Raw genomic sequence first — 13,430 nt, forward strand, 5'->3', positions numbered from 1 at the left:
ACTTACAACGTTTTTGTCATTGCATCCGAGCATGTAATGCAAAATTCTGGTAGAATAGGAAGAATATTAGTTTTCCATGTTAGAAAAATCGCAGATGTGCGCACAAGCTTGCGTGAAAAAAATGGAGCAGATGATATTGCTAAAGAAAAGAATGAATCACTAAAGTCTATAATTTTGTCCCCTGCAGAGTTAGACAGACTCCTCCTACCGTCGTCAACGGACCATTTGCATCGAAATGTGAACCTGTCCCGAGCTTCACGCATAAACTAGAGAACTTTTACGGCGATAACTTTTACGGGCTCTTCCCACCACTGGAAATGACGTCCGTTGTTGGTGTTATAGCAGTTGTAGTTGATGTTGTTGGGCGTCTGTCATTGATGTTGCCGAATCGTCGGAAAAGATTGCCCTTTGCCTGTGGGAATCGAACCTGGGTGTGCTGCTTGCGAAGTGGAGGCGTCACTGCTGAGCTACACCACAGCATTAATAACCCGCCCCTATACTTCGGGTTTTTGTAGTACGCAATGCCCACTGCATGCGCTGTCTGAAAAATATTTAGCAGTCTTGCATCAATCTACAATGCAGTTGCAGCAAGGGCTGCGACACACGTTTAGGCGAAGTCGTTGGAAATCGGCGTTGCGTTCACGCACTGTGGAAAAGTGCATAAACAAAAATGTTTTTCAGCATTTTTGAATGCATTTCAAAAATGCTGAAAATCAATCTAAGTATAGACTGATTTATCAGCATGCAAGTCCGTGCATGCTGATAAATCAGTCTATACTTAGATTAACTGCAGTTTGCTAATGAACCAGCCACGTGTCTGAATCGCAATCATGCTTTTTCATGTACGCCGTATACGTAGTATCTGGAAATAGTTCCTCGAGCTATTTGGGCTCACAGATATGTTTGTACAAATCAAGACTTCATTTGGATTTTTCTGAAACATCACTGAGCAAGTTGGAAGCGCAGTGGTCTGCTTAGAGCTCCTTGAAGAGCAACTCCACCCAATAGCAGGATAATGAGTGATTTTGCATGAAAAAGCTTTAGGTAGTAAAAGTAAAGTGACCATATTCCTCAGGCCCCAAAGCGGGACGCGTATCGGGAAAAGGGGGGGCGGGTATTGTGTTGTGAGATTTGGAAAGTTTAAATTTCGGTAACAAATCATACCTTTTCTTTATTTCGTATACCCCGTGTGCATTTTTTTTTTCTTGCAATTTGCGTACTGTGTGGCTTGCAGCCATCTAATACATTTGGTTGGAATATGCCTTTAATATTAATGTATTGATTCTTGTGTTCTATGGTCCATAGCACTGTTCACATGTCATACGCCAATTGACCTTCAGCATCTTCTCTGTCGAGCATATCTTGTTCCTTGATCAGAGGAGGCACCCTCTCGCCGGTGCGATCTTTTCGTTTAACCGAATCTTCCATCTATCCGCTGTTCGAGGAGCAAAAGCGGGACAAAACGGCGTCCCACAAGCACGCTGGCGGGACAGCGGGACCACGGCCGGAAAAGCGGGACCTGTCCCGCCTAAATCAGGATGTCTGGTCACTTTAAGTAAAAGACACTATGTCATTTGCTTCGCGAAAAATGGGATATATATTGTTATGTCTAATTTTAAACACAAGCATAAATCGAAACGGAAACTCCGGCTCCGTCCGGCGACATTGGCCTTGGGCCGCCGAGAATTTGGCTATCACGTGGTACAAGAGGTCACATGATCCTATATGCAACAATCGGTGCAATTGGGGTGGGCAAGTGCCAGGCTCATGTGTCATCTGCACCGCACTCTTCGCCACATTTCGGTGTCTACGACGTTCATTGACATCCGTACAACTGTGTCATAAGCCTGTGCACATAGGTTCTGTACTGTGAACGAAACTCCGAGAGACAATAATCACAAACGGTGAGACGACAAAGGCAGTTGCGAGACAGGAGACGGCAATAATGGCAGGACCACTGTGGAATGGCTAGAATGCTCCCAAGAAGCGCACCGTGCAGGCGTGTTACACCAATCACGTGGACACCGCTGAGCGCCGAGAGGAAACATTGCTGACGTCACCCGTTACGCCTGCCCAGAGAACTGAAAACAAGCAAAAAGGGGCAATGGTGATGACGTTTAGCTCAATGTTAGCAACGCCCACGCCGTAGCCTTGACTGCACTGTTGGTTGCGTCTCAATTTGCCTGCTCGAGTCAGCCGATTTCGGCAACTTGCCGATTTGCAAAGTTTTCCGGTCCGTCTAAGAAATATTTAGACAGAACTACGTCGTAATCATTGACATGTGGTCTTTCTAGGTGATATTGAAGAGGACTGCATTGTTTTTTTTTCAAAAACAAAAATGAAGTGGAGTTGCCCTTTAAAGGAGCTGTGCAACAATTTCAGTGCTTTGCTTAAGTAATTGTGAAAGGTTGTGTCTTGACCCTTCTGAAGTAAATAACAAAAAACTGCTTGTCCCTGCATGTCCTAGTTTTTATTTTAAAAAAATCACGAAGATTGAGGTTTTCAGCATTTCTCAACTCCTTCCCCATTTTCCGAGTCGCGTGCGCTGTGACGTGAAAGGGGGACGCGCAGGATTCCGGTGAAGCTCTCTCTCTAGTGCCATCAGTGAGCAGCGAAAACTTACCCGCTCGCAACCACTTGACCATGTGCTTGTGCCACGTGATCAACATGGCTAAAGGAGGAAACTGCCAGCGTGCTCATCTGGGTCCGGCCGTTTCTGTCTGGCTTTTGCTGGCTCCTCATGGTAGCAGATAGGGCTAACGGTTTTGTTGACCTCGGATAGATGGCGCCACTAAAGCTCTGTATAACATTTCCGCGTGGTGAATGATGTTGATTGGGGCGAAGCTCTGGTGGTGCTTGTCTGCGTAGACACTGAGCCGCAGCGTGCCGAGCCTTTCGTTCGTTTTCATTCATGTCAGAAAGAGAATGTGTGGTATGGAACGTGGTTATATATGCATTTGAGCATTTGACTGCAGGGCCCTCTCGTCTATAAACGTTGAGCCAATGCATGCAAAGTTTAACGCGATTATATATGCATTTGACCGCAGCGCCCTCTCCTGTATAGACGTTGAGCAACTACATGCAACGTTTCATCCATGACATCCCCAGCTCTTGAATTACTACCATATCTCGGAGCCCTCTACTCGTCCCGCAGTCGTGGCCGAGTGGTTAAGGCGATGGACTAGAAATCCATTGGGGTCTCCCTGCACAGGTTCGAATCCTGTCGACTGCGCAAAAATTTTTTTTCTTTCCATCCTTTTTTTTTTTTTCCCCTACACGAGCACGTGAGCTCACAAGCACGAGCACGACCACCAGCAAGATCGATGTGAGCACAGACGCCGGACGGACAAGGCTAGACCCTAAGGAGCTTCGCCCCAAAAAGTTTTGTCGATTATACCAGGTTTTTGATGCACTCAATTGTGTTGGAATGACGATTTATAGAAAATGACCTTTTATCGAGCAGGTAGTTGCACAACTTGCTATTTTTTACAAGTCCCCCTTTGACGTCGCACCGCGTGGTTCTCGTGGCTGCAGATCGAGAAATATTAAACTTTTTTCCTCGCGATGACGTGGCAGAATTGCAACATTTCGAAGGAATGAGATGTCTTATTTGTTTTTTGTGACAAGATCAACAATGTCAAAAGTAGAAGATGCAAATTCTTTCAACGTTAAAATTGTTGCATAACTCCTTTAAAGCAACGTCAAAAGTCCCAGGTTATGATGTCGGCAATTTACTCCTTGTTTCATGCTTTTCTTTCTGCTCTGCAGGCCACATCCTGACCCTGTACACCTGGGGTGGGGCCATGTTTGTCAGCGGGTCCCAGGACCGTACCATCCGCTTCTGGGACCTGCGCACCCGCGGTTGCGTCAACCTCGTCACGGCGCCGCCCGCATCCGGCAGCGGCCCAGGTCAGTTTTTTCTCCATTGTTCTCCCGACCGGCCCGGCCCTCGTCTTTTCGATATATTCCATATATTTACTCGACTAATAGCTGCACTACCCTTGCATCTACTTTCCTGCACAGCATACATACAGCCAGTCATTGTGTTCTGCATAAGAAAGATAGCGAATAACGAGGTCGCAAACACGATTCTCCGTAAAAATGCAATCTGCACAGATAGCATTTTCGCGTGAAAACGTTGTATCGGTTCCGTAAATCGCCGGCATCCTGACGTCGATCGCGATGATTGACCATCCGCGTGCTCCGCGGGAAAGCGGTGGTTCGAATCGAATAGCGCTGCATCATTCATAGCTTGGATAATGCGAGGGTAGGCCAAGATGGTCGCTTCTTTCAACAATGCAGAAGCTAGGGATGACGCTAAGCTATTGGAGTCAAACCACTATTAACACAGCCCTAAGTGTGTCTATAACTCGAGTAAAATAGTACCGAGAGACCCCCAAAAATAACCTCCGAGTCGCTCTTACCGAAATCGGGGAAAACTAAAAAACCTCTAATCGAAGCTGCCCTGGAGTAGGAGAAACACGAATTTCATAATAAATCTTTATTTATAGCTTAATTTTGTGTTCATCTTTAATATGACCCCCACTGAACGGTTCACCAGGCTGCTGCTTTCTTAGAGAACCACTCTCTTCATCCCTTTTCCTTCACTTGTCGGTACCTGGTTGTTGTCTAAGCGTTCAGATCATGCAAGTGCTCCCCAGAGGCTGGAAACATCCATGCGCATGTCCTGTTTTTTTGTTTTATGTAAGCCCCTCGAAACACTTTTTTTTTTTGTCCAGCACCGAAAATTGACACCTAAAAACTATGAATCTGTGGGAAAAATAGAGCCTAAATACCCTTGAATTCAGACAAAAACGAACCTCATAAACATGGAGTGGAACCCTACTTATAGGTGGGGTTTAGTTTTTCTAGAGTTCGTAAAGGTTTTTGTTTTTCTGTTCGTTTTTATTTTTGGGGGGGGGGGGAAGGGGGGGGGGGTATTCTTTTTCTTACAGTTTCAATGTCTATTTAGGGTGTCGGACAAAACGTGAAGCAAACAGGATAGGGCATGGGGCTCCCCAACCTCTGGAGAACATGCACGTGATCCAAATACTTGGAAAGGTGCAGGCTGTGTACCGGGTCAGTACGAAATGAGTCTGTTAATGAAGATTCCTTTCCGTGAAACTTGACTCTTCCTTGTTCGACGGCAGTTCCAGTTCGGAGTTTTGAGTTTTTCGGGGTTTTTTTTGCAAATTTTGATGAAACCAGCTCGGGTGTTACTTTTGTGGTTAATCAATGTTTGCCGAAAACACGGTAGTCTACTTATAGCTCCTTGGCAATATTTATTTCCTGCTACATTAGTGATGAGGAACTGCGCATATAGACAATGGCATTGTTCAGGCTGCCACTGCTCTAAACAGTCGTCTTTTTCCTAATTTATATATAAATTTGGAATCGCGTATGGGACAAACAAGCCAGTATACTTTCGTGGAATGTTATCACAAAAGCATTAACCTCGTCTTAAAAATTTGTTTCACCTTGTTCACGGATATCTTTTCACCTTGATAGGGTTTTGCTGGCCCATACTTTAGTACTTTCTTTCTGTCATCCTACTTGGCAGCACAATGGAGAAAAAAAACTTCAAACAAGGAGAGCATGAATTTCATTGCTTGTTTTTCTGTCACAAAAGTTTTCATATCCAGTGACGCGACAACAATATAAATATGGCATTAATATTTAGACCTGCGCAGCTGATGCTATAACAAAAGGTTTACTACTAGTACTACCTTTATTTCTAGTAAACTTGGACATATATTTCTTAAAATAGCGTCAGCTCGCACAATTTGCGATAACCACGGCAATTTTTCAAGTGGCACTGGTCTTCAGACGAGGGCTTTTCTTGTCATTTTATTTTACATAACTTCAAAGTAGTAACAAGAGTCGAGGCTGGTTTGCACTTTTGCAACCTACTACGACCATTTCCGACATGACTGGTTCTTACGCTGCTTACGACAGTCGCAAGCAGTCGTAAGTGGCTTAAAAACTGGTTGCATTTGAGCTAGTCGTAGTCAGTTGCAGATATGTGAACCAGCCTTAATACTTCAAAATAATTTTAAGTCCTGTTTCCGTCCTCGTCCTCAACGTTTTATTCTTTCAAGTATTCCTAGCTCACTCTTACGGAGCTGGCGACCGACCATGCCTAGAAAAAGGATTTCTATTAATTCCAGCTCATACCTTGCCTAACATTAATGTGTTGTATATTAGATAAAACCCTCATTTTCCCTTACCCCGTGTTTTGCTTTCAGTGAGACCGAACCTAGCTTTTTAAAATCGTAAGGACTTTTTCAAGTCTTAATCCCTTGCAAACACTCCCCAGATTTATTCAAGCAGCACAACTGACAGTTGGTTCATTGAGACAACCACTGCGTCGTTCATTAATACTAATATTCACCGACAGCTTAAAAAAATGCCGGACGTGGCATGTCAAAAGCATTTCATTATCACTTTGCAGCCAACAAGATTGTGGCCTTAGCCAATAACAACGCCAAAGAATAAATCGCAAAGCAAGAAGTGTGAACTTTGATAAGCCACGCTCTCCATTTCTTAAGCTGTCGGGAGTCACATAAAAAAGATTGAACGAATCAAACCGTCTTTTAACGACGGCGGCGGTTCAGGGAGCCCGGTGGCCGCGGTGGCGGTGGACCCGTCGGGGCGCATGCTGGTCTCCGGCCACGAGGATGCCACGTGCATGCTGTACGACATCCGCGGGGGCCGCAACATCCAGTGCTTCCGGCCGCACGCCTCGGACATTCGCTCGGTGCGCTTCTCGCCCCGGGCCTACTACCTGCTCACGGGCTCATACGACCGCAAGTGCATCCTCACCGATCTCCAGGGTAAGCCACCCCTCTTTCCACCCGCTCTCTCGCAGTTCGAACCGCACCTTCGTCTTAAAACATGCCGCTGACAAGTACCCGAGGACGGTTTTTGTATGTGACGCGGCGGTTTAGAGGAGAAAGCAGTGTGGAGCACAAGTTCGTCTGCTTCTTTTGCAGGAATTGTGGTAACGTAAGAACTCCGAGCTCTGGTTGGCCCTGATTGAATGGGTAGACCTCAAGGCAGCTTGCTTTGAGGTGTACTTACTATCCTTCAATCAGAGCCATTCGGAGCTCGGCGTTCTGATGTCACCATAACCCCTGCAAGAAAAGCGGACGAACTTGCACTCCGCATATTGTTTCTCGGTCTGCTGCTGAATGTGGTTGAATACGACGGCGTTTGGGATCCTTTGCACCTCTTTGGATGTCAATCAAGCTCAGCGCTCGTCAAACTGCCTTGGCACGGCGGCGTTTTCGAGCCAGTTCTTCCCAAATTGAATTTGCATGTAATTATAAACCAGTTTGGGTATTCCTGTCGTTTTTAGTGGTGAAGCGCTCTTCGCGAAATTTGGTGGAAACTTAATTAGGGTTTCATTTTTCGCCTATTCGAGATTTTTTTGCTATATTTAGTTTGAAAAGGCTTTCCTCTAAATTTAGAGAGGAAATCGAATTGATGTAAAAGTTATATGGCAACTGTGGTTTTCTGGCTAAATTTAGTTATCTAACCTCGACAGACAGATATACACTACCTCGTGGTTTGGTTTGGTGGCCCTAGAAATGCTATCACATCTAAAACAATTGTAATAGAAGACTGAAACGAGACGAAAAATTATGTTGTGACGACGCTGGTTGGGTCGTCGAGATTTCAATTGTACTTCATTAAAGCATGGGGATGCTCGTTCCATCTTCATGCCCAATCGTTTTCTTTTTTTCCCGATTGCACACCTTCGTCACTGATGCCTAGTTTTAAGTGACACGTAATCTATGAAAATGCCAAAATCTGAGGTCCTAGAGCTGTTTACAGACAACTTTCTTAATGAAGCCAGTTTCCCAAGAAAATGAAAGAACCTTTAGTGCATCTGTACTTATAACGTATCAATAGCTCGAATGTCCATACCAACATCGTGAGCTTACGACGGCCTTTCTTTACTGTAAGGAAGAATGTTGGTAGCCTTGTAATGCTGTATAGTAGGCACTTGAAATACCTGTGAGCTAAGGATTTATATCACATTGTAGATATTCAAGAATTCTTTACTATAGAATGGTTCTTTTTATAGAATATTCTTTACTAAAATAAATTTACAGGCTGTCTCCCCAACAACTGAGGATACTTCTTAAATAAGTACTGGAAATAAAGAAATGATTCCTTGTTTAAAGTATTATCAACCGTGGCGGTCGTCAGTGAGAGATTTAAAGTGGTAATTAGCAAAATAATTGTGTAAAATGGACTAATTAAGTATGCTTGGGAGAAGAGCGTGTTGGTTTAAGTCATGGATGAAGAAAGAATAAAACAATTAAAACAGGGACAACACAACCACATCTTTCAACTAGCGACAGACGAGTAAACTTTCAAACAGCGAGCAGCCGACTATACCCAGTAGGAGTAGGGGGGAGAAGGGGGAGAGAAGGAAAGAAAAGAAACGCAAAGTGCAAGTCAGGGTGGAAGGGTTATCTCGGATTTTAAAAATTCAACCTCAGTTTTCGTCAGCAGGAGGGAAGGGTTAGACACGTTGTTTTTTGCTGTGGTCATCGCGAATGATTCTATGATTTCCCTGCCGAATCTGCTGTCATGCCCCCCCAGGATTTTTGTGCCATCAAAGAGGGGATGACAACGCAAACACGAACGCTGTTTGAAAGTTTACTCGTCTGTCGCTAGTTGAAAGATGTGGTTGTGTTGTCCCTGTTTTAATTGTTTTATTCTTTCTTCATCCAGGACTAATTAACTTTTGAAGTAGTATTTGCCTTAACTGGCACATTTCAATTGGAATATCGTTGAAATATGCTGAGGCTACTGTTAAAATTCAGACGATTAAATACTGCTCCATGCTATTCTCTGGTCAAGGAAGGCTCTCTAGTGTCGGCCATATCAAAACTAAGGGAAAAAAAAGCCGAAAAATGTGTGCTCAAGGGGACAGCGAAGTGTGTGGCGCTTTTTTTCTACCACCACGTGATTCTTAATGGGGCACTGACACCCCAAAGGTTGTATATGATTTTATTGTCCAAAACAATGCAAATTAAAAGTCATAAACACGCAAAAAAATACCAGAAGGCAAAAAAAAAAAAATTTCCCACGCACTTGCGTGCCTTTTTTTGGGGAGGTTGTTCTTCTCTCTCACTTCTCACCTCCTCACTTCTTTTTATTTGTGACATAATCGATTATGAAATTTAGAAGCTTTGTAAGTGACATTTTTATAATATTTAATGACGGCATTTGTAAAACATATTTTTTTTAAAGCGATTGCAAATGCACTACAACCCTTCTTTTTGAAATACTGAAAATTGGAGTCTGGAATGATGTCATCTCCTGGCTTTTTATCCTCCCTCGGAAAACGTGGCGGCTCTCGATGCATGTAGCACTGAAGATGGTCGGGAAAATCAGACGAAGTTCTCGTTTTTAGGTGCCTGACAACCTCTCGGACTTCGAAAAGGAAATCGCCAAACGGTCAGATCAACTGGGTTGGGTGTCTGTGTACAGTAGTTTCACTTGGAACTCCACTGAAGCAGCCTTTCACGCAGAACCGGTGCAACTTGACTCCTTACGTCGCTCACAAAAATCCACTGCGCATCCTCTTCGCTCTCGTACCATTTCAAAGAATTTGAGATTGTTGAAAGAGCCCTAAAAGAACTTCAAACTCGAAAGTGGAGCGTCGTCTGCTCACAGTGATAGGTGTCACGCAGGGAGCAGTTGATTGCGGGACGCGACCGAACACGACACGGAGGTGTGAGAGAAACTAGAGTTGCAGGACGACTCAATCTTTGACGTTAATGCACTGGTGCAGGTTGCGCAGGAACTTCAAGTTCGGCTTCTGGAAATTGTTTTTTTTTTCCTTCAGAAATACATACTGAGTTCCCGAGTTTCGTATTTTGAGAATAATGTCAAGGCATCGTTTTCAATTGTTTTGAATAATTAAAAAAAAAATTATTTTGACCTGTCAGTGCCCCTTTAAAGCCGACCCACATAGGACGTATTCTCAACATATTTACTGGCGTTTTAGCGGGCGGAATCACGGCATTTGGCGGTCGCTTTTTTCACAAAAGGGACGAGGGGAATGTATCCAAACCACACACGGCACCTTTCGTTGATGTCTCCTCGGCGTTTGGTGCAGTGTGACCCGACTCACGCTTTTCACGAAACGAGGCAGAATGTAGAGTGGCCACTATATTGTTGCTTTACTCAAGGGGACAGAAATAACTAAACGTTAATCGACCACGAAGGCCTAATTTGTTGATGCTTGTCTCAAAAGTGTTCCTTGCAACAGCTACGTTGCCAACGATTTCCAGCAGGAGGGCAGTTGCGATCTCTCCTCCAAACCCTTACTTTTGTTATCTTTTTCTCACTTGGCCCGCCACATAGATTGTTTTTTTCTTCTGTCTCAGTCATTCATCGCTCATTCGAAAGAGATGTAGCGATTCTGTACAGTTCGCCGATAAACCGTCGAGCGCGACCCGCGAGCGCCCGTTTCAGCGGCCAAGTCAAGCCAGCCAGCAGGCACCAGAGCTAGACGAGCCAATGCTCGAGCGAATTCCGTCTGTTGACTCGCGAGCTGATTGGCTGACATCACACCGTACGCCTCCAGATACGCCATGCTGAAATACGCCGGAGTGCCGAGATCTGTCTCGGTCGTATAGCCAAATATGCGCATATTTACGCCATCCTTGAGACGTCGATGAAGCGCTCGTCCCGACGCCCGCTATACGTTAGGGTTACATCCACCAAAACGCCAGTAAATACGTCGGAAATATGCTCTATGTGGTTCGGCCTTTAGGTAATGCAATGCTGTCTGATCGGCTGCAACGATTTTCCACCTACAATTCACCACCTACGCACTCTGTAGGTACCAACATCGCTTCTGAGTGAGACTTTCACCAATCTTATGTATCTCATTTCGTCAATATCTGACTCTTCATAGCTTAAGTTTGCCAGAGAATAGTGCAGAGCAGGATTTAGTTCTCTGAATTCTAACAGCCTACCCTACTTGGCCAGATCTAATGCAGACTATGTATAAAATAAGATAGCACTATTTTTTTCTACACAGTATGCAGAGGGTCAATCGTTGCAATTGACGAAAGAAGCCAAGCGAATGAACACACAAAGATAATATTTGGACTCAAAATACTGACCTGCACTGTGATGCAGCATCACATTGGTGTGCTCACAATCGCCCGGAATGCTGCATCTTCAAATACAAACGTGACCTTGTCGTTTGCTCGGCTTTCTCCGTGAAGTGCAGTGATCAGCTCACCACGTATAGTGCTCAAAAAGTAAAAAAGGTGCGCTTTGTAAATGAAAAAGTTTCATCAGAGTCAAGTGAATAAGGTACTTTTATGACTGGTTGCCCGGCGTCCAATGATATGCCTTGAATAGAATAATTTAAGGCAAGTACCCAAGGCGGCGAAGGTTTACGCGAGAATGAATTGACTTTAACCCTATATGGAGCTCAACTGGCGCTCTCAGGCGTCTGGTGGCCGAATCAAGGAGTATATGAAGGCTGACATTTGCGCAGTGCCTTCTTGCAGAGCAAACACTTCCATATAACTTATTTGATGTTTTCTTTTTGCCACCTTTTCTGTCATGCGGCAGGGGACTTGACCCAGCCTCTTCCCAGCGTTGTGGTGGCCGAGCACACCGACAAAGTGATCCAGGCACGCTGGCACCCCAGCGACTTCTCCTTCGTCAGCACCAGCGCCGACAAGACCGCCGTCCTCTGGGCTCTGCCCGTCAACTGACGATGCCGGGCACTGCGCACGACCAACCCTGTGATAACTCGCCTAACCCTCTTACACCTCCTGCCCTCTTCCCCACGCCAGGACAGTGCTTCCTTTTTTAGCCAGGGTGACACCACGTTCACCTGTTTCTGTTTGATCCCTCTGTTTCATACTAGACATGGCTTCATTGCCGTAGACTGTTATTTAATAGGAGTTAAGGATGATTATGTTGACAGACAGTGCAGCGCCGAAAGAACCAGACGCGGAGACAAATGGGGCAGTGCGTCTTCTTACGTCCTTGGTCGTCTGTTTGCATAGTTCTCTCCGTACAGTCTATTTAGCTTTGTCATCTGTCTTCGTTTTTTTTTTTAACTCTTAATGCATACAACTTATAGCCTAGAGCCTCCTTTTACCGAAGAAGATAGTCACGGTAGTCACTGGTATAGTACTTTGTGTGCTGATGTTGTTTTCTTTTATCTAACTCTTCTATTTGAGAAAAAAAGGCCCCTGTGCAATCGCATTGTTTTTGTGTTTTCTGTAGGCTCTGTTTAGCATTGATTCTTACCCGACGTCTTTTTTCTACTTAGGATTTTAATCTGATTTTATATTTTAGTTTTGAATTCTTTATTCTCTTTGATTTTATTGGCCACGAGAGCATCAGGGTTCTGAAGATCAAGCTTGTGCATTTACGAGGCAATCGGACGGATCTCGCTGTTCCAGGCTTTGTAGTTGTGTGCCGTGGTATACCTATGCAGGTGATGCGATTGTAATTGGATTGTGTTGTGACCAACCGTTGATACCTCCAACGACCAGGTCCTGCCCGCTGCCTGTTGTTGTGTATCTGAAAGCTTCGAGCGTTTGTTCCACAAAGGTGCCAAGAGGTGTCACTACAGCTGTTATGAGACGTCTCTTCATAACGCTGATGGGAGTCTCGCTATGTGTGTTTTGTTGCTTTAGAATTTTTTTTATAGTCACGTAGAGCACAAGGTTGAATCTCTTGTATCGGCGTAGGAGCATTTGCAATTGAAGATCGCTTTTGCATGCGGCGTTAAAAGCCTCGTCCTTATTTAATCATGTCATTAAGAGCTCTTAATAAAGGTCACAGCGTAAGCCAGGTCTTGAGCTGAAAGCAGGACAAATGTATTATACGTAAAACAAGGCATTTCCTGCTCAAGGAAAGGGACTCAGAAGTTTGACAGGTGCAAGTGTCAAAAGATTAATTTTTGCTGCACATCTGGCTGCAATGTTTGTTCACTGTACATAATGTTTTTATTTGCACATCACAGTAATTTAGTTGTATAAATATTTTGCATACCAACATGAAGCTTGTATGACATGCTGGTGTCACTTGTATAGCTTGTAATGAAGTCAGCATAATAAATTTGGTGTTCTCAAATTACATTGTGGACAGTTACAAACTGTGTTCCCCTGTCTGTAATAATAATAGTAATAATGTTTTGTGTATGTTTATACAGGAAGAAGTCTGTGTGATTGCGATATTTAGCCAGTGCAGTACAACCGCTAGCCTGGGGTCTTTAACATGCATCACGCAGTAGTGATACACGACCCCACACCGGTACGATGCTCATCCAGATTTAAATGGGTGGGGGTAGGGATCCCTGGGTTCTGTAACGCGAGCTTTCGCTCCACGTGCTCCGAGCTGGCGTGCGCTAGCCCACTCGGCCACCGACC

General features: G+C 44.6%; 1 protein-coding gene across 1 annotated transcript in view; it reads left to right on the forward strand.

The window, feature by feature from the left end:
- Positions 1–13,139, forward strand: part of LOC8054007 (WD repeat-containing protein 47) — a 112,018-nt gene extending 98,879 nt beyond the window's left edge. Inside the window, exons 8-10 of the mRNA XM_040212525.3 lie at positions 3,769–3,909; positions 6,615–6,833; positions 11,614–13,139. Of these exons, the coding sequence (XP_040068459.1) occupies positions 3,769–3,909; positions 6,615–6,833; positions 11,614–11,759 (506 nt within the window). The 3' untranslated portion in view covers positions 11,760–13,139. The remainder of the gene's footprint in view (positions 1–3,768; positions 3,910–6,614; positions 6,834–11,613) is intronic.
- Positions 13,140–13,430: the final 291 nt, after the last annotated feature.

This window comes from Ixodes scapularis, unplaced genomic scaffold (genome assembly GCF_016920785.2).
Source record: "Ixodes scapularis isolate PalLabHiFi unplaced genomic scaffold, ASM1692078v2 PGA_scaffold3__209_contigs__length_174095766, whole genome shotgun sequence".
In the NCBI taxonomy this organism is placed as follows: Eukaryota; Metazoa; Arthropoda; class Arachnida; order Ixodida; family Ixodidae; genus Ixodes; species Ixodes scapularis.